The sequence below is a fragment of the Lutra lutra genome, chromosome 7, assembly GCF_902655055.1.
Source record: "Lutra lutra chromosome 7, mLutLut1.2, whole genome shotgun sequence".
NCBI classification, from domain to species: domain Eukaryota; kingdom Metazoa; phylum Chordata; class Mammalia; order Carnivora; family Mustelidae; genus Lutra; species Lutra lutra.
The window spans coordinates 26,990,293-27,011,536 of record NC_062284.1 but is presented as its reverse complement, the minus strand read 5'-3'; the positions used below and the strand labels follow the sequence as shown (position 1 = coordinate 27,011,536).

Genomic DNA, 21,244 nt, shown 5'->3' with positions numbered 1-21,244 from the left:
TGTCGGACACTTGGGCTTCATCCATATCTTGCTTATTGTAAATATTATTAAAATAAACAAAAGGGTGCATATATCTTTTTGAATTAATGCTTTTTTTTTGGTAGTAAAGCAAACTGAATTAATGTTTTTGCTTTCTTTTGGTAAATACCCAGTAGTGCAATTACTGGATCATATGGTATTTCTATTTTTATTTTTTTTGGGGATCTCCATACCACTTTCCACAATGGCTGTACATATTTACATTTCTACCATTAGTGCATGAAGGTTCCTTTTTCTCCACATCCTTACCAACTCTTCTTACTTCTTCCCTTTTTTATTTTAGCCACTGGGTTAGGTGATATCTCATTGTGGTTTTGATTTGTGTTTCCCTGATGATGAGTGATGTTGAACATCTTTTGATGTGTCTGTTGGCCAACTGCATGTCCTCTTTGGAGGACATCTATTCAAGTCTTCTGCCCATTTTTAAAATTGGATATGTGTGTGTATGTGTGTGTGTGTGTGTGTGTGGAGTTATGTAAGTTTTCCTATATTTGGATATTAAGCCTTTATCAGTTGCATCATTTGCAAATGTCTTTTCCTTTTCAGTATGTTGCCATTTGTTTTGTTGATTGTGTCTTCAGTTTCAGGTAGTCCCAGTAGTTTATTTTGGCTTCTGTTTCACTTGCCTTAGGAAACATATCTAGAAAAATGTTATGATGGCCAATGTCAAAGAAATTATTGCCTAGGAGTTTTAGGGTTTCACATCTCACATTAGGTCTTTATCCATTTTGAGCTTATTTTTATGTATTGTGTCAGAAGAGTAGTCCAGGTTTATTCTTCTGTATGTAGCTGTCCAGTTTTTCCAGCACCATATATTGAAGAGACGTTTTTTTTCCCTATTGTATATCTTGCATCTTTTGTTGTAGATTAATTGACCATATAAGCATGGGTTTATTCTGGAGTCTCTGTTCTGTTCCATTAATCTATGTATCTGTTTTTTGTGCTAGTACCATATTGTTTTGATCATTATAGTTTTGTAGTATATCTTGAAATCTGGGATTCTGATACCTCCAGCTTTGATTCCCATTTAAATAGGGCTGTTGCATCAGAGAAATTAAAATAAAAACCACATTGAGATACTACCTTGCACCAGTTAGAATGGCCAAAATTAACACACAATAATCAACAAGTGTTGGAGAGGATATGGAGAAAGGGGGACCCTCTTATACTGTTGGTGGGAATGCAAGTTGCCACAGTCACTTTGGAGAACAGTGTGGAGATTACTCAAAAAATTAAAAATAGAGCTACCCTATGACCCTGCAATTGCACTACTTGGTATTTACCCCAAAGATACAAATGTAGTGAAAAGAAGGGCCACCTATACCCCAGTGTTCATGACAGCAATTGCCACAATTGCCAGACTGTGGAAAGAACCAAGATGCCCTTCAACAAATGAATGGATAAAGAATATATGGTCCATATATACAATGGAATATTACACAGAAAGGATGAATACCCAACTTTTGTATCAACATGGAGGGGACTGGAGGAAATTATGCTGAGTGAAGAAAGACAAGCAGAGAGAGTCAATTATCATATGGTTTCACTTGTGGAGCGTAAGGACTAACATGGAGGAGATTAGGAGAAGGAAAGGAAAAGTGAATTGTGAATTGGGGTAAATAGGAGGGGGAGATGAAGTATGAGAGCCTGTGGATTCTGAGGATTTTGGAGGGGAGAAAGGTGGGGGGGACAGATGAGACTGGTGGTGGGTATTAAGGAGGGCATGTATTGTATGGAGCACTGGGTGTGGTGCATAAACAATGAATCTTGGAACACTGAAAAAATAAAATTAAATTAAAAAAATAGGGGCTGTTGAATCACAGTTTGGAAATGTGAAATGCTTATTCATCAAATCATTAAATCTAAGAGAATGCAAAATTAAGACTTTACCATTTTGAAAAGATTAGAAAGATACTGAAAAAGATGTCCTAACATCGACCTTCTACATTCTACACAAGCACAGGCTGTGGACCAGCACCCTTCCACATACAGAACAGAGCACAGATACCAAGTGCCTGCTCTTGAAGGGCGGCCAGTGGTAGAGCACACCCCAGGGCTGGGCAATGATAGTGTCATTAGAAGGTGGGATCCAGGGATCTGAGGAGGTGATATGAGCAGAGGTGGGACTGGATAGACTGCAAAGGGTTGGCTAGACTCAGATTTACCTGGGCTCTGAGAGCTGCAGTTAAGAAAAGTGAGATGGTTACTGGGTCAGGACACCATCAGGAGACTGCAGAGTGTGCCAAGAACATGGCCTGCTTGTTAAATTATCTCTGAAGTAATTCTTAAAAAGCTGCCAGTACAAGCAGTGACAGCACCCCAATTTCTTTTTTGAATTATTTGATTATATTTCCATCAGTGTTTTTATATATGTTATATTTATATATAATCATAATCTCTATCTTCTATCTATCTTCTATCATCTGTCATCATCTATGATCAAATCTATATTCCCACTTTCCAGAAAACTTAGGGGAATACAATTGATAAATATGAATCTGAGAGCCCATATAAGGCTTGTTTCCAGGAAATTCAGCTTTCAAAATGCCAGTTTTCAAAATGCAAGTTTGAATTTTAGCATCTCCAGCAAGAAACATGTGCAAACACCCTAGGTTAACTTTGCTCTCCTCTGTAACCTGTACCAAGCTGCTTTTCATGAGGCCATACATTTATAGGTCAGCAGTGTCTTCCTTTATACCCATTATGGAAAGAATTCCTAACATGTGCTTTGAGATTGATATTACCCAAAGCTTCAGAAAGGTTTCTATCAACTTGGCAGTCTGGGCACTTACAAATATGACTGCTTTGGTGTGACTTGGGTCCTTCCTTTTCTCTTGCAGGTGCTGTGTACGGTGGCTGAAAGTTGCGAGCCTGTTTGTTTTTGTGGTGGTGTGCTCTGTGAGTACCACAGAGCTCTGCTGTTGGGTCAGCAGAGCCCCTGGGTGCCTTGGGCTAGATAGCAAGGCACCTAAGGTATGGGGCTCACACCTTTCTTTGGAGGAGATGCTGAATGCATGTGGGATTGTGGGCTGGGGTTGCTGAGGGAGGCCTCCCCTTAGTAGTGCTCCTCTGCTGTGATACAATAGAAGCTTTGCTCTGTAGAAGGCAGTTAGCTTCATCCTTGGGTCTAACTTTCCACCTGAAAGCGTCTTACCAATTCTGTTTCAACCACATTCATGGAAGTCTTTATTTGTCTTGGGCATGCCCAGCATCATGGGTGGCCCCAAGAATGTATCTTGCTGCCAGCATTTGTGTGGTGTGTATCCTGATGTACCCTAGTGGGAATCACATTTCAGGTGCTCAATATTTTGCCAAATGAATGAGTATGAGATTCTTTGTGCTCAGGTGTGCATATCTGTTTGTGTACAAATGTGTGTGTACATGCTTGGCTGTGTGTGTCTGTGTGTGCATGCATGGATGTGAGGTTCTCTGTGCTTGCTGTGTGTTTGTGTGTCTTCATGCCTGTGTGGGACATGTGGGTCATTTGTGGTCTGTGATCATTTTGAGATTGTGTCTGTGATTGGGGTCTTATTGCTGAGTGTGTACAAATTTACAGCATTGGCATCAGATAGTTTTGTCTGCACCATTGTTGGGAGACTCCAGTGAGTGGCTGGTGCATGCTGCTCTGACAGCATGTGAGACTGTGAGCAAAGATGGGGTGTGTGAGTGGTGTTTTCATGCCTGTGCCCTGTGGACTCTAAGACGTGTGGCTGTGCCTCTTCTGTGCAGGCAGCCTGAGGTTATGGCCATGCTGAATCCTGAATGACTGGAAACTGCACATGACTATATGTGGTTGTGAATACTTGGTTTTCATTATCTGCATAGGTGGGCATGAATATCAGGGCTCTGTGTGTGTGCATGCAGGATTATGAATGAGAAGAGGCTCCTTTCTCAGTGTGAAATGTAAGAGCAATATCTCTTGAGCAGTGAGGGTGGTTCATGAAGTCAATACCTGCAACCCTTTAAAAACCCACAAGGGAAGGGAGCAGTGGCCCAGAGAAAGGAAATTATGCATGAAACAAGAAACAAATACATTGAGCTCTGAAAACTTCATGCTTTTATTTTTTTTTTTGGCTACCAGTTCACACAATTGTGTGGTTCTGAAGCTCTGGCTGCTTACCAGGGCCCAGTAGGTGGTGCACTGGGATTTCCACGGAGAAGGTCAGGGTGGGCCAGGTCGTCCCTGATCTCCTGAGGATTGACCTCTGCTCTGTGTCTAGTCTTCAGCCTTTTTCTGGGATTTCAAGTTTTGGTGATTTGAGGAATTTGTTTTGAACTTCTATAATCTGTCATAACTACATCAGTGTACTTTCTGATGAGGTATAAGGTGCTCTGCAAATTCCACAAACATATGCTTTAACCATCACATGGGTTGTATCCCCTTTTCTCCAGTATGGGAAAACCATGTTTACCTTCCTCTGATGATTTAATTTTGTGGCTGAGTGATTAATCCTTAAAATCAACAAATATCAATAATCAAGACCCATTGTAGTGGAGAATAATATAATAAATCAGAATTTATCTCTTAATATCTAAGAAAAACAGTTTAGAGTGAGCTGGTGAATGTTTGATACATCAGTCAACACCATTATTCCTGTATTTTTCACTTTTGTCAAAATTATTTAAATCCTAATGTTCTCCTGGCACAAATTTATCATTAAGTGTTTCTGATTGTTACAGATTTTATTCAGCCTGTATCCAGATCAAGGAAAGTTCTGGCAGTTGTTGGCTGTGTCACCCCTGCAAAGCTACTGTATCCAGTCTATACTGAGATGGATAGTTGCCCATGGCTGAGATTCACAAAGAGACACTAGAGAACCATTACAACTGTTGCTGAAGGTCCCAGTGTAGGTGATCACTGCTCTTCCCATGCCTATTTTGTTCCTTCAGGACATTTGATGAAAGATGAGTCCAGAAGAGAAAGGGAGGGGAGCACTAGTGAGACTATTTTGGGTGGTTGGTGGTGAGGTTCCCCTGGGGAGATGATAGCCAAGTGGCACATTCCAGTTACAGCTTGGCTCCCCTGGGCTCTTTCATACTCTGTTTTGTACCCCATCCCCACTTTCTTTCACATTTCAGTGTTGGTAGTTTCTACTGACATATTTTTAAGTTCATTGCTTCTTTTCCTTGGCTGCGTCATCTGGGCATGGTGATTGCTTGATTTCTTCATACTGTGTTTTCTCCTGCCTTTTTGTAGGGCTCATTGCTTGTCACTAAAAGCTAGATGTGTTGTATAGGATAGTAGATATTGAGTGTGTTAGCTCGGACTGCCATAACAAAATACTACAGCCTGGGGGTTAACAGACATTGCTTATAGTGCTGGAGGCTGGACATCCAAAGTCAAGGTACTGGCCAGTTGGATTTCTGGTGAGAACTCTCTTTTTGATTGCAGATGGCTGCCTTTCTTGCCATGTCCTCACAAGGGCTTTCCTCAGAGTGTGTGTGTGTGTGTGTGTGTGTGTGTGTGTATGTATGTATGTATGTGTAGAGAGAGCATTCTCTAATGGCCGTTCTTATAAGGACAAAATCCTCTCAGATCAGGACCCCACCCTATGACTTCACTGAACCTTAATTACTTTCTTAGAGGCCCCATCTCCAAATATAGTCACACTAGGGGGCCAGCCTTCAACATGTGAATATTGTGGGCGACATAAACATTCATTCCATAGCACTGTGGGTTTTGGTTGGGAGTCTGTGTAAATCTAGTCAGAGGTCAACAGTGTTGCAGTGTGTGGTTGCCATGGTAACCTCTAGCATCCCAGACACTTGGAATTGCTTGGCTTCTCCTGTTGTCTGCTAGGTTGTGCACTGTTCCTACTCCTCCCACAGGGGAGAACTACTTTTTCCTCTTCCCCACCACTCCCAGGTGTTGGAGTTCCACTGTGTCCTAGGCTACCAGATTTGATATGTTTCCCCAGCAAATTAAGGCTTTTTCATGAGTCTCCTCAATTTCTCCATCTTCTTTGTAAGTACCTGCTTGGATTCCAGGAGCAAAAGCCTATTATAATGGACATGTGGACACCCCAGTTCTGTGGCTCCCAAGGTCTCTCTACTATCACACTAGCCCACACTTGGCGTTGAGCAGTTTAAAAAAATTTTTCTGATTTAATCTTGCTTGCTCCTCTGTGTGTTGGTAGCACCTGTCTCAGGGAAGCAAACACTTGGCCTTATTCTTCCCTGCAGTTACCTGTCTCAATCTAGATTTCAAGTTAGATGTTTATGATGCAACCTCATTCTTGACAGAACAAGTCATTAATTTAACATCTGTCCAGCCTTTTCAGGTTGTGAGAATAGGTGTGTTTCTAGCTCTCAAGTTATACCAGCTGTGTTTCTAGCTCTCAAGTGTTTCTAGCTCTCAAGTTATACCAGCTGAAACTGAAAGTCCAGAGCCCAGAGATTCTCTTGAATAGATATTTGGATGAGGATAATCATACATGAAAGTCCCTAAAGCTCCCAGTCCTGGGAGAGGAAGCATTTTGGAAAGCAAGCTAGGAAGGAGAGGAGGACGTGGAGGAGAAAGGAGTGGGGAGGAAGAGGAAGCAAATGGAGGAGAAGGCTTGTAGAAGAGGAGGGAGAAAAGGAGACAGTTGTGTCCAGCTCAAGTATTTCTGATTATTCACTTTTTTCCTGATTATCGCCTTTTAAAAAGGAATTAAATCATTCACAGATTTTTTTTTCTTTAGTATCTTCAACTGATAAGCTTGGGTGAACTGAAATTTTAGAAAATGGGGTAGTTTTCCTTGCAGTCATCAGTAGTCTTTTGCATATTTTTATTTCCTCTGGTTCTTTTGGGGGAGTTCCCCCTGTGTCTTCCTAGGACATCCTCTCACTCAGCTGAGCCACTTTCCACATACAGGGTACCAGCAACATTCCAGAAAGACCTGGCTCTCAAGGACTTCAGGTGGGCTCATGAGATGGCTCTGGTGGGCAGTGCATGGTGCATCCCTGCCCTTAAGTGAATGAGAGCGCTTATCTGTACCTGCTCTCAGGACAGGGTAGCTCTGATGTCTATCTGAGAGCTTGCTAAAATCTTGGTATATGCTTCACCACTTTAAAATTGTTTTTCAGTTTTAGATGAAGATGTGTCTCCCTCTGAGAGAACTAGAGAGAGCTGTGATTTTAATGAACTTCCTTTCCCATCCCTTACCTCCATATCATCTCCATGGGTTAAAAACAATAAAACGTCCTCCTGCTTTCCTCAGCTTCCCCTGGGGACTTCTCAAAGCAAGTGTCAGCATAGAGGCTTGGCTTCATGATGTCCCCAGGAGATGGATCCTGCCTTCAGTTCATGTGACCTCACTGTAAGTGATCATAACCTACTGTCCAGGCTGAGCCAAGAACTTGGAGGGATCCTATGCAGAAACAGTCTTCAGCGAGAAACAGACAGGGAAGGGGAAATATTTATAGGTTGCTGGTGTACTGTCGCTACTCCTGTATGAAGCTTATCAGTCAGCAGAAATTCTAAGTAAGCATAACAAGTAAGGATAATAACAGGATAAATTCAGATAACGACAAATGAGAGTCCTCTATTCAATCCACCAAGAACTGTACTGTGTCACTCTACCTCCACAGCTTTGTGCACAGTACACATGCCCAAGTACACATGAGCCCAAGTACACATGCCCTTTCCTGAACTTGAATGAACCCAAGCCCATCCTAGTGGCCGGCAGACAAATGGTTTTTCTCAGCAGCAAGAGTAACTGGGCAGTTTCTCTCCTGTTCTCTGAGCTGTGTGTGTACTTCGTTAAAGAGAGAAAGAGAAGTGGAAGAGATGGCGAGAGCTGTTGTGAGATGGTAGGGTGCTGCAGAGTGGTTCTTATATGTCTGTGGTTCTGTTAAAGAGAAAAAAAAAAGTGTTCTGGGACACTTGTTAAAGATGGCAAGTCACCAGGAACTTAGTGATATCTGTAGAGACCACAGCAGTGAGGTCTTGCAGTGGGAGAGAGAATGAGCTTAAAAAGTGGGATTTTAAAGCCAAGGAGCAGGGTGGGGAGGCAGTGGGTGAAAAACTAGTAAGAGGAAACATCATGGATAAGAGGAGATTCTGGCCAAACTGACTTCACCGGATTCTTGCTGAAGGCAGGCAGAGTTACCAGACATCACATGGGGGATAGAACCTTATTGGATATTGACTGTGATTAGATATGGAGAATTAAGATTCTGACTAAATTAACTTAGCAGGATTCTTGCTAAAACTGGACCACACAGAGATGAATGCAGAAGCCCCAAAGTCAGGGCTTAGTCTTAGAGAAGAGAGTTCAAAGGAACATAACTAAAGTTTTGGCCAAAGAGAGACTCTCTGTCAATCATTTACCATTATTAAGGCTGATTTAAGCTTCCCATGGGCTCCTTAGAAAACATACATTGGTATCAGTAGATTTTCTGTACATTTCTGGAAGCTCACAGACCCTCTCTCAGGACCCTAGGCTGAGAACGTGCTGTGGGGGTTTGTGAAAGGAGAGATCAGAGGTCAGAAGTGCCCCTAAGATGTCCCCAGAGAGCCAACTGCTGCTGGTATTGAAGGCGGGGACAGAGTTTGGACCAGAGTTTGGACCTTTGAAGGTGATTCTCAGCAAAGGGATGTTATTGTGCAGGTCTGGGGCAAGAATGGATTCAGGTCTGGTTTTGAAAGGCCAGTAGCAGTGTTCTCATTGTTGTCCTCATGGGTGAAGAGCTCCATAGTTCTTCCTTCTTGACTTCTGGCCAGATACCAGGGGTGTGTGTTTTGGTGGGAAGTGCTTTTGGAGAAAGCCTCACTATCCTTTAACTGGAGAATAACAAAGCTACCTTTCCCCCTGTGATGTTTTCTTTGGAATAGTCGGGCTTTGTCACCTCAGTAATTGTGTTTTTTTTTTTTTTTTAGAAGATTTATGAAAGGAAATGGCTGTGATTGCAGACACCTGAAGTTCTTTGTCTCTGAATTGTTCTCTGTGCTTATTATTGGGGAGAACTGTTCAAGTCTCTTAGGTCATTAGGTGAATAATGGTCAGCAATCCAGGTTATATATAAGCAGGGTAATTAGGCTTCCTCTTTTCCTCCCTTCTTTCCCTTTTTCCACCCTCCCTCTCTTCCAATCTTTTTCTTTGTTTCTTGACATACGGTTCATTTTTCCATCACAGTCTTCATAGTAGCCCTGGGTTTTAAAAGTGTAAAAAGAAAACAAAGGATTTTGTTCCCTTCTGTTCTTCCTTTCTTACATCCTAAGCTCCTTAGGTAGTAAGCTTATAATTATGTTGTCCAATATGATAGCCACTAGTCACCTGTGGCTGTTAAAATTTAAATTTGTATTAATGAGGTAAATAACATTAAAGTTTCACTTCCTCATTCACACCAGTCACATTTCAAGTGCTTAATAGCCACATGTGATTAGTGGCTATCATATCAGACAGCACAGATAAAAACATTTCTATCACCACAGAAAAAATTCTATTGGCCAACACCACTCTAGAAAGTAAGGGCAATCTTTCATCCATCTGGTCCCAAATGTTGGAGAAAATATATTAGCACTAGGTAGATTATTTTTGTTAATTGATCAATCTTAAAAGTTTCATACTTTATCAGATGACATTGCTTCCATTTTTATCAAGAAGTTGGGTATAAAGGAAACAGACTTTCTTACCTCCATTCAAATAAGCAAAAGTTGTGTCAAAGAAAAATTGTATCAGTTAAACAGGTAAGGAAGACTTTACTCAAGGCTATTGCAATAGGGAAGAGACTGAACTCAACTTCAAATACAACAGGAAATCTACAGAAGGGTGAGGGGGAGGATGGAAAATTACCAAAGGGAACTTGGCTGGGGATAGTGAAGGCATTCTCAAAAAAAAAAAAAGTGAAGGGATTCTTGATAAACTGGGCTCACCAGGCCAAGGTTGAACATTAATCAAGAAGAGGGCTCAGAGGACTTAAGTTTGGTCCAGAAGGAGTCCTGGCCAGTGTTAATTGAACCTGGCATAACACAGGCTCTGTAGAAAACTTAAGCATAAGCCCCAAAAGGACTCTACAGTCTAGGTGGAAATGAAGGCCCCTTTTCAGGCTCTTGTGGATTTGTTCCATGCCCAATAGCAGCACATTGCCTGTTGTTCAGAAGTGCTTTACTCATTTGTTTTTCTCCCCACCACTCAGAGGCCGCCAAAACAGCCGCCCACACTGGGACAGCCAGAGAAGAGTCAATGGTCACACTCATTAGAGGTACAACAGGAAGATGATTAAGTAGGAACTCAAAGGAATGGTGTCTAGGGAGCTCACACAGTGGGAAGAAAGTTCATGGAAGGCATGTCAAGTTAGCTCTTGAAAGATGGCTTTGATTGAGGTAGTGGTAAAGGCAGTAGACTACTTTGATGCAGGTAGAAGAAGAAGGTGCTTTCTCTCTGACTTCTTCATGCCCCCATCTGGCAGGGTATTGGTGAAACAAGTATTTGTGGGGGCATCTAATGTGGTGAGAACTACATTAGTTTCTGGAGAAGTAACGAAATGAATAAGGTACCGTTATTCCTCTTGAGGAGTGAGACCAGTTGAGGAGAAAAGTCTAAAACAAACTGTAGTATGGCATGAGCCCAATCTACAGAGGAACACTGGAGAAGGCCAGAGGATCTGCTGGAATCAAGGATGACAAGGAAAGATTTAAGGGGAGGGAAGCTTGAGTGAGAACTCAAAAAATGGTAGAAGTTCTTCAGATTTGGGGAAGGCATTTGAGGCAAAGGCAGAGGACTATATGTTAGGAACATGGCAGATATTTCAACATGGGGGAAAGCCAGGATTGAAGCTGCCTGTGAGGGTGAGGCTCAGTTAGAGAGGTTCCTGTTTGCTAGGATCTGAAGTCACAGCTGACACCAGCACACCCTAGTGAGCTTTGAATCCTAAGTGCATGGTGGGCATGTAGAAAGACAGAAAAAAGGAATGATGCAAGTACATGTTGTCCTGTGTCTATGTGATTTTGTATGTACTCCATTTGGTTGGTTAATCATAGGGTGCTTTGTTACATGGTTGTCTCCCCAACAGGGCATGAGATGCCCCCTGGCCCCCAGGACAGAGGTCTTGTTTTATTCATTTATTTTTTGGAACGTAATAAATGCTCCACAAACATTCATTAAATCTGAAGGTGAGGGGACGCCTGGGTGGCTCAGTGGGTTAAAGCCTCTGCCTTTGGCTCGGGTCGTGACACCAGGGTCCTGGGATCGAGCCCCATATCAGACTCTCTGCTCAGCAGGGAGCCTGCTTCCTCCTCTCTCTCTCTGCCTGCCTCTCTGCCTACTTGTGATCTCTCTCTGTCAGGTAAACAAATAAAATCTTTAAAAAAAAGAAAAATCTGAAGGTGAAGCCTCTGCTTTTCCAATATTAGCCTCTAGGTGGTGCTGTTCCATCTCCTGAGTTTCTGCAAGGTCCCTAGAATCTTTTCTGAACTGAAATTTTTCTCCCCACTCTGTATCTTGTGTTTGCCCTGGGGAAAGACTGGAACACGAGTAATTTTCGCAGAAGCAGCACTCTCTTTTGGGGCCTTTTCTTGGTACATCCTGCCTTGCATGACTTCTGTTTTCCACTTGTCCTTGATGGAACCCAAGTAGCAGCATAAGTGTGTGGAGAGGCTTTCTGACAAAGTGCTGGAGACCCCTGCTCATTCTGGGCTCTCATATGGACAACAGTGCTGATAAAACACCTTTTTTTTTTTTTTTAAAGATTTTATTTATTTATTTGACAGACAGAGTTCACAAGCAGGCAGAGAGGCAGGCAGAGAGAGAGAGAGGGAAGCAGGCTCCCCGCAGAGCAGAGAGCCCGATGTGGGACTCGATCCCAGGACCCTGAGATCATGACCTGAGCCGAAGGCAGCGGCTTAACCCACTGAGCCACCCAGGCACCCTTTTTTTTTTTTTTAAACCAGGATTTCTTTTGTACAATTGGTTTTTTAAACCAGTCCCTTTTGCTAGAGGAGATAGATAATGAAAAAAGATTAACCATTCACTGGCCCTTGATAGTCAAAGTAAATCTTGTGTATGCTCTGGAAACAGTGAGATTCTGCCTTTTCCCTAAGTCTGTTCCATAAACTGCCTGTTTCTTTTAGGTTTTTAAGGAAGAGTAAAGGAATTGGCTACTGAATCCTCCTACAACCAGTGAGGTGCTGTTAAGACTTTTGAGACCTCATACAAAGCATGGACTATTTCAAGATTAATTTTTCCACCTACAACAGTTTTTGGTTCTAGATCAAAATGAATGGGCTAGTTGCTGTGTAGAGTCCATGTCATGACCCCCAGAACCAGAGGCAAGAGTTTGCCCAGACCAGAGAGAGAAGGGCTGGGTAGCACAGGCTCCTACTTTTGTGCAACACCCAAATGCAGGATGTTGGTGTTAAGGGGAAGACTACAACAGGGCTTAAGTGCCATGGAATTATATTTTGTGGGGGGGAAACCCTCTTTATCTGATAATTTTTCCCTGATCAAGAGCCCTTCACATGCTTTGAAGAAATTTCTCTCCTTTCACTGCAATGCATGTCACTTATTTAGATGACTTTGGAATTCTTATTTTCAATTCTCTTTGTGATTTCTCATTCTAAAACTAGAGACCTGGCACCTAAGGATTTGGACATGGATGTGGGTCAATGTATTTGCTCATTCATGCAGCCATCCTGTCTACGAGCTCACGGTGGGTCCAGAAACTTGGGGAGAAGTTCCATGCTGGCTGCAAGGAGTGGAAGCAGAGATCATGGTAGGATGAGGGATACCACTTAGAGGTTAAAACAGAGGATTTGAAACACATGCGGTCAGACATTGCAAAACCAACTCCATGTCAGGAGTGAGGTGCAAGGAGATAAGGAGTGCTCAAGGGCTGCAGTACAGTTGGAGGAAACAGCCTGGATAGGTATTTCTCTGTGCACCTTCTAAGGAGGGTGCTCACTGTGTGGGTGGTGAGGGGACTTGAGGCCTCTCTTCCTTGCTCTGTGGTTCACCTTGACTTTGCCTCAGCTTTGAACCTCTCCAGCCATGTGGACTCCACATTGCTCCAGGTGGATTTGGCAGGGGCCCTGGTGGCCGGTGGCCCCAGTCATACTGAGAGAGAAGAACATGTCGTGCTGGAGGTGACCCAGGCTGATGTTCCAGGCTCCAGGAGGCGGCGGCCACAGCAGGTTACACTTATAAGTTACTTGAAAGGAATTGTAAAAACTCATTTCATTGCTTTATAAATTGAGTTTCCTTTTGAATGGATTTGATGGGAAGCCATGAGGCAATGGCACCATTATTAGGCAAGCCCTATCTTCTGCTTTGTCTTTGACTCTTTTCTCCTTTGTTTAAGACAATTATAAAACATTTCAGTAAAATCAGGTTTGCAAGTTTTTTTATTCAGATGATTTTACTGGGGGGAAACATTCTATATTTGAAAGTAGTTTTTTGTTGTTAAAGCACAATTAAACCTGGGCTTTACCCTTGGTATAGTAGGTACTTCAACATCATAGTTCCCTTGGTTTTGGAAACCCCTGGCTAGACTTGCATAGTTTCCCAAAGCTTCTGTTTCTAAAGTGGTAGGCTCTGTGCCTGGCATCTCCTAGACAAAAACCCTTAGCTCCTGTCCTTTGACAGCAAGGAGAGCCAACAGTGGTGTTGTCACCATGACCCAGAGCCTAGACAAGTCCTGGGCCCTCTGTGTGCATCCTCAACTGTACCCCATGTCCTGGCCTTGATGACTTCTCAGGATTATCATGGTGACTTGTTTGCGAAGTTCGTGGGTTTTCCCTATTATAATCAATAAAGGAAATCCTGCTGGTGCACAATACTATGTCATCCAAAATGAAGGATCCGATGGGTTACTGCACCCCTTGCATTTTCCTGTCATGCAAAGCAGAGTCCACAGAGCAAAGGCCTCATTATGAATGAGGGTCCCATTTCATGGGTGATGGTCTGTGCAGTACCAGTGTTCTAAACTGGTTGCCTTGGCCATGGTCTTAGGATGTAAACTTCACTTCCTCATGTGCGGTGTACAACCAGCTGGCAAGGCCTTTTTGGTAAAGGCAAGGTGGGCATACATCTGCCTGCTCTGTCTGTGGGCCTTGTGTGGAGGAAGATGGGACTCTTTGCAGCCTGCTGACATAGCTGCCTGTCCACGGGGCTCTACTCTGCTCTAGTGCTCACACACAAATCCAGCTCAGAAACACGAAGAACATTCATAGATTTTTTTCTCATATACTCTTTATAAATACTGAAGTGTTTTAAGAGAACGTATGGACTCTCATTTATGCTTTGACCAATTTCAGAGTTCCTATTTTCATTTACTTTATGATTTGTGAGCAGCAAAGCTCCTGTCCTCCTGTTGAAGTTTCCCTGGCCCTTTGGCTACCCCAGGTAGCCCTTCCCTCTCTGCTCATGTCTGGCCCCCCTCAGCTGGTTTCTCCACTGCCCTGCTTAGGACAGGAACATGTGAGTTGGGTTTGCTTGCAGCAAAGGAAGCTTCATCCTTGGGTCCTACCTGCCATGGGCTCCTATGACATGGGTATGGAGAGTTTTATGCCTCCAGTTTGCAAGCAGAAAGCAATGCTAAGCATGCATTTCTTATGAATTGCCTCAATGGGCTCAGAAGATCCCAAGTCTCATATAAAGTACAGTGATATCTTTTTATCATAATAAATCAGAGTTAGTTCTATAACTTTGTACCTTTTATACTAATTCTGTATTTGTACTTCTGTATTCTTTTTTTTTTTCTTTTTCTTAAAGCCCTCTATGTTGTGTAAATTTCCAGTTCTGCACAGCTTGGAATTGCTAGTGTCAGGGATATGGGAGCTGTGTACAAAGTCCTTGCTGTTCCTCTTTTTCTTCTTTTCTTATTCTAAACTAACATCTACACTGAATAGCACTGAATCCCAGGTGATGGTTCAAGTTCAAAGCCTTACTCTGATATTACATTTCAACTTTTACAGGTCACTCAGAATTGGACCATATTTTTAAATCCAAGAAGAAGTGAGCGCTTGGTGGTGAGCAGGACCTTTGAGATACTGAGCAGGTGGGTCTCAGGTGATCAAGGATCTTGGGAGAAGGTCTCCTCTGGACATTTTCACTTACAATATTTGACCCGTGGGACTCCAATTTTGACAGAAATAGATCAGTTATGTGGTTTGGGTGGAATGCTTTAACTGTATAGACTACAAACATGAAGGATGTAGGAGGACATCATAGCCATGAGCGTCAGGAAATGAGGATTGATTGCAGGGTTCATTTTGAAGCAAATGGTATTTTTTTTTATTTTATTTTTTTAAAGATTTTATTTATTTATTTGACAGAGAGAGGTCACAAGTAGACAGAGAGGCAGGCAGAGAGAGAGAGAGAGGGAAGCAGGCTCCCTGCTGAGCAGAGAGCCCGATGTGGGACTCCATCCCAGGACCCTGAGATCATGACCTGAGCCGAAGGCAGCGGCTTAACCCACTGAGCCACCCAGGCGCCCCGCAAATGGTATTTTGTAGCTGATGCTTTAATTTCATAATATTATGAAACTCCACAATGGGGAATTCTAGGAAATTTTAGGATTCTTTCTCTTTCTTTAATTCCCCTCTATATTATGTCTTTATGAGTTTGCTTTGCCTGCCATAACAAATACCACAGAACGTATGACTTAAACAGTAGAAATTTATTTCCTCAAGGATTCAGCAGGATTTTTCTCTTCAAGTACTCTCTCCTTGGCTGCTTCTTTCCGTGTTTTTCTGTGGACCTCTCTCTCTCTCTCTCTCTCTCTCTCTGTGTGTGTGTGTGTCCCAATCCTTTCTTGTAAGGACACTAGCTGTACTGAATTAAGGACCACATTAGTTACCTCATTTTAACTATAAAGACTCTCTCTCCAAATATAGTCACATTCTGAAGTTTTGAGGGTTAGGGTGTCAACATCTATATTTTGGGGACACGGTTCAGCTCAGAATAGTTACTGACTAAACTTTAAGAAAAGTATTTTAGTTTCACCATGCCACATACTGTTGATTACTTAGATGCTTCTTGTTCTGGGAAATTTTCCCCACCATCTGTGACAACCTGTCTACGTGTTCTCAAGTTGCACATGACCCTTTTTTGAATCTCCCACATGTGAGAATGTTGGCTATTCTATTTGTTAGCAGGTAAAGCAGTCAGTGTGTAATGAGAAGAGAGAAAATTAAATGGCTAGAACCAATCTGAAAGTCCTTCCTCCCTGTTAGTTGTTGGAATGGCACCTGCCACAAGGCAGACACTGCCAGATGAGGGCTGAGGGGCCTATGTCAAATGGATCTGGCCATAGGGAGGCTGTGCCTGCATCTTACACTGCTCATATGCACTCAGATCTCCTCATCTGCCAGGTCAGACATTGGGCTAAATCACTGTGAGGTCAGTTTGGGCTCTGGTTATGGCCATGGATGACTTGCGTTGGGAAGGACACCAAGGAAGCAAGCACTAATTATCCACTAGAGTGTGGTTTCTCTTACTAGTGGTAATATCTTTGCTTCATTCTGCAGAGATACTGTTTCTATCAGCATTCGAGCCTCCCTCCAGCAGACACAGACCGTTCCTCTTTTGATGTCTCATCAGTACCTCCGTGCAAGCATAGAAGCACAAGTGACCATTGCTGTGGTCATCCTTGCTGGGGTCTACATGCTGATTATATTTGAGGTAACTTTCATGCCAGCTCTCTAAGATTTATTTGTGCTCACAGGTAAATGTCTTTCAACATACAGGTGCTCTGGATGGGTTCAGATCTGCTTCTTAATCACACTGCAATGACATTTTTGCTAAAAAGGAAGATTTCCATCATTCTAGGTAGGAATTGATCTGTACTGGAATATTCACTGAATCTTGGCAACTGGCTCATGCAAGATGAGTTTTAGCAGGCCCCAGTAAAAGTTACTTGAGAAAACTGAATATGGACGTGATTTTCTCACTCTCACTCTGCTGTTCACTTGAAGTGTGATGCTGAGGGTGTAAGTGTTGAATCTCTCTGAAATGCATATTAAAATGCCTCCTATTTGCATCATAGGATTGTGTATATTACAGGCCACTTAGGCCACATGGAGGGAGGGATTATTATCTTTTATGTTTATCAACTCAGCTAATGAGTTAATAATGCTATAAACATTGGAATCACTACATTTGTATCTTTGGGGGTAAATACCCAGTAGTGCAATTGCAGGGTTATAGGGTAGCTCTATTTTTAAATTTTTGAGGAATCTCCACACTATATTCCAAAGTAGCTACACCAACTGGCATTCCCACCAACAGTATAAGAGGGTTCTCCTACTCCACATCCTCTCCAACACTTGTTGTTTCTTGTCTTGTTAATTTTGGCCATTCTAACTGGTGTAAGGTGGTATCTCAATGTGGTTTTGATTTGAATCTCTCTGATGGCTAATAATGATGAATATTTCTTCATGTGTCTGTTAGCCATTTGTATGTCTTCTTTGGAGAAGTGTTTGTTCATGTCTTCTGCACATTTTTTTTGATGTGATTATCTGTTTTTTGAGTGTTGAGTTTGAGGAGTTCTTTCTAGATCTTGGATATCAGCCCTTTGGCTGTAGCGTCATTAGCAAATATGTTCTCCCATTCTGTGGGTTGCCTCTTTGTTTTGTCGAGTGTTTTCTTTGCTGTGCAGGAGATTTTGGTCTTGATGAAGTCCCAAAGTTCATTTTCACTTTTATTTCCTTTGCCTTTGGAGATGTGTCTTGAAAGAAGTTGCTGTGGCCGATGTTGAAGAGGTTACTGCCTATGTTCTCCTCTAGGATTTTGATAGATTCTTCCCTCACATTGAGGTCTTTTATCCATTTTGAGTTTATCTTTGTGTATGGTGTAAGAGAATGGTTGAGTTTCATTCTTCTATACATAGCTGTCCAATTTTCCCAGCACCATTTATTGAAGAGACTGTCTTTCTTCAATTGGATATTTTTTCCTGCTTTGTTGAAGATTATTTGACCACACGGAGTCCATATCTGGGCTCTCTACTCTGTTCCACTGGTCAATGTGTCTGTTTTTGTGCCAGTACTATGCTGTCTTGATGATCACAGCTTTGTAGTAAAGCTTGAAATCAGGCAACATGATACCCCAGCTTTGTTTTTGTTTTTCTTTTTCAACATTTCCTTAGCAATTTGGGGTCTTTTCTGGTTCCATACAAATTTTAGGATTGTTTGTTCCAACACTTTGAAAAATGCCAAAAATTGAATTTTGATCAGGATGGCATTGAAAGTATAGATTGCTCTAGTCAGCATAGACATTTCAATAATGTTTATTCTTCCGATCCATTAGCATGGAATGCTTTTCCATCTTTTTGTGTCTTCTTCAATTTCTTTCATGAGTGTTCTGTATTTCCTCAAGTACAGATCCTTTTCCTCTTTGTTTAGATTTATTCCCAGATATCTTACAGTTCTTGGTGCTATAGTAAATGGAATCGATTCTCTAATTTCACTTTCTATATTTTCATTGCTAGTGTGTAAGAAAGCAACTGATTTTGGGAAATTGATTTTGGGTCCTGCCACATTACTGAATTGCTGTATGAGTTCTAGTAGTTTGAGGGTGGAGTCTTTTGGGTTTTTCCATATAAAGTATCATGTCATCTGCGAAGAGAGAGAGTTTGACTTTTTCTTTGCCAATTTGAATAACTTTTATTTCTTTTCGTTGTCTGATTTCTGTTGCTAGGATTTCTAGTACTATTTTGAACAAGAGTAGGAGAGTGGGAATCCTTGTCATGTTCCTGATCTCAATGGGAAAGTTGTCAGCTTTTCCCCATGGAGAATGATATTTGCTGTGGGTTTTTCATAGATAGATTTGATGAAGTTGAGGAATGTTCCCTCTATCCCTATATTATGAAGTGTTTTAATCAGGAATGAATGCTGTATTTTGTCAAATGCTTTTTCTGCATCAATTGAGAGGACCATGTGGTTCTTCTCTTCTCTTATTGATTTGTTCTGTCACACTGATTGATTTGTGAATGTTGAACCACCCTTGCATCCCATGGATAAATCCCACCTGGTCATGGTGGATAATCTTTTTAATGTGCTGTTGGATCCTATTAGATAGGATCTTGTTGAGAATCTTGGCATCCATATTCATCAGGGATATGGGTCTGAAATTCTCCTTTTTGATGGGGTGTTTGCCTGGTTTGGGGACAGGGTAATGCTGGCTTCATAAAAAGAGTCTGGAAGTTTTCCTTCTCTTTCTGTTTTTTTGAAACAGCTTCAGGAGAATAAACATTATTTCTTCTTTAAAGAAATAATGTTTGGTAGAATTCCCCAGGGAATCTCTCAGGTCCTGGGCTCTTGTTTTTTGGGAGTTTTTTGATCACTGCTTCAATCTTGTTATTAGATATTGGTCTATTCAGGTTGTCAGTTTCTTCCTGTTTCAGTCTTGGAAGTTTATAGGTTTCCAGGAATGCATCCATTTCTTTTAGGTTGCTTAACTTATTGGCATATAACTGTTGATAATAATTTCTGATGATTGTTTCTGTTTCCTTGGTGTTAGTTGTGTGGTCTCTCCCTTTTCATTCATTATTTATTAATTTAGGTCCTTTCTCTTTTGTTTTGGATTAGTTTGGCCAGTGGTTTATTGATCTTATTGATTCTTTCAATGAACCAGCTTCTAGTTTCGTTGATGTGCTCTACTGTATCTCTAGTTTCTATCTCATTGGTCTCTGCTCTAATCTTGATTATTTCCCTTCCCATGTGTGGGGTTGGCTTAATTTGTTGTTGGTTTTACAGTTCTTTAAGGTGTAGAGAGAACTGCTGTATTCTGTTTTTTTCATTTTTTTTGAGCGAGGCTTAGATGACTATGTATTTCCCCCTTGGACCACCTTTGCTGTATTCCATAGGTTTTGGACCAATGTCTTCATTCTCATTGGTTTCCATGAATTGTTGAAGTTCTTCTTTGATTTCCTGGTTGATCCAAACATTCTTAAGCATGATGGTCTTTAGCTTCCAAGTTTTTAAATTTCTTTCAAACTTTCTCTTGTGGTTGAGTTCCAGTTTCAAAGCATTATGATTAGAGAATATGCAGGGAATAATTGCAATCTTTGGTATTGGTTGAGACCTGATATGTGACACAGTATGTGGTCTATTCTGGAGAAAGTTCCCTGTGTACTTGAGAAGAATGAGTATTCTGTTGTATATATCTATGAGGTCCATCTGGTCCAAAGTGTCATTCAAAGCTCTTGTTTCTTTATTGATTTTCTGCTTGGATGATCTATTATTGAGAATGATGTGTTAAGATCACCTACAATTAATGTATTCATATCAATATGACTATTTTGATTACAGTTGGCTTTTATAGGTTGTTGCTTCCATATTAGAGGCATAAATATTTATAATCGTAAGATCTTCTTGGTGGATAGACCCTTGAAGAATGATGTAATGTCCTTCTGCATCTCTGACTACAATCTTTAGCTTAAAATCTAATTTATCTGATTTGAGAATCACTACCCCAACTTTCTTTTGAGGCTCATTGGCATTTAAGATGCTTCTCCATCCCTTCATTTTCATTCTGGATGTAGCTTTAGGTTCCAAATGTGTCTCCTGTAGACAGGACATGGACAGTTCTTGTCATTTTATTCAGTCTGCAACCCTGTGCTGTTTTATGGGAGCATTTAAGCCATTCACATTGAGAGTGATTATTGAAAGATAAGTTTTTATTGATATCATGTTGCCCGTGAAGTCCTTGTTTCTATAGATAGTCTCTGTAAATTTCTGTTCTATGTCACTCTTGGGTTCTTTCTTCTTTTATAGACCCCCTCCTTACTGTTTCTTGTAGTGCTGGCTTGGTGGTCAAATGCTCTTTTAAACCTTGCTGGTGTTGGAAGCTTTATCTCTCCATCCATTTTCAATGTCAACCTTGCTGCATAATGTATTCTTGGCTGCATGTTCTTCTCATTTAGTGCCCTGAATATGTCTTGCCAGCCATTTCTGGCTTGCTGGGTTTCTCTGGACAGGTCTGATGTTATTCTGATGGTCCTCCCTCTGTACGTAAGGAATCTCTTCCCCTTATCTCCCTTAAGACTTCCTGTCTAAAATTATGATTCGTGAATTTCACAATTAAGTGTCTGGATGTCTGTCTAGACTTGTTGATCTTGGGGTGTGTCCTTTCTGCTCCTAGGACAGGAACACTTATTTCATTCCCCAGGTTGGGGAAATTTTCATCCAGAATTTGTTCAACTATATCTTCTAGTCTTCTCTATCCACCCCCTCAGGGATCCCAATAATTCTGACATTGAAACTTTTCATGGTATCATTTATTTC

At 41.6% G+C, this 21,244-nt stretch overlaps 1 protein-coding gene across 4 annotated transcripts in view; it reads left to right on the top strand.

The window, feature by feature from the left end:
- OCA2 (OCA2 melanosomal transmembrane protein) overlaps nt 1–21,244 on the top strand; it is a 504,704-nt gene that overhangs the window by 99,678 nt on the left and 383,782 nt on the right. For all 4 annotated transcript variants that reach the window (XM_047738795.1, XM_047738792.1, XM_047738793.1 and 1 more), the window contains 5 exons: nt 2,880–2,937; nt 4,720–4,792; nt 12,993–13,153; nt 14,936–15,018; nt 16,490–16,643. In XM_047738795.1, coding sequence (XP_047594751.1) covers nt 2,880–2,937; nt 4,720–4,792; nt 12,993–13,153; nt 14,936–15,018; nt 16,490–16,643 — 529 coding nt within the window. The remainder of the gene's footprint in view (nt 1–2,879; nt 2,938–4,719; nt 4,793–12,992; nt 13,154–14,935; nt 15,019–16,489; nt 16,644–21,244) is intronic.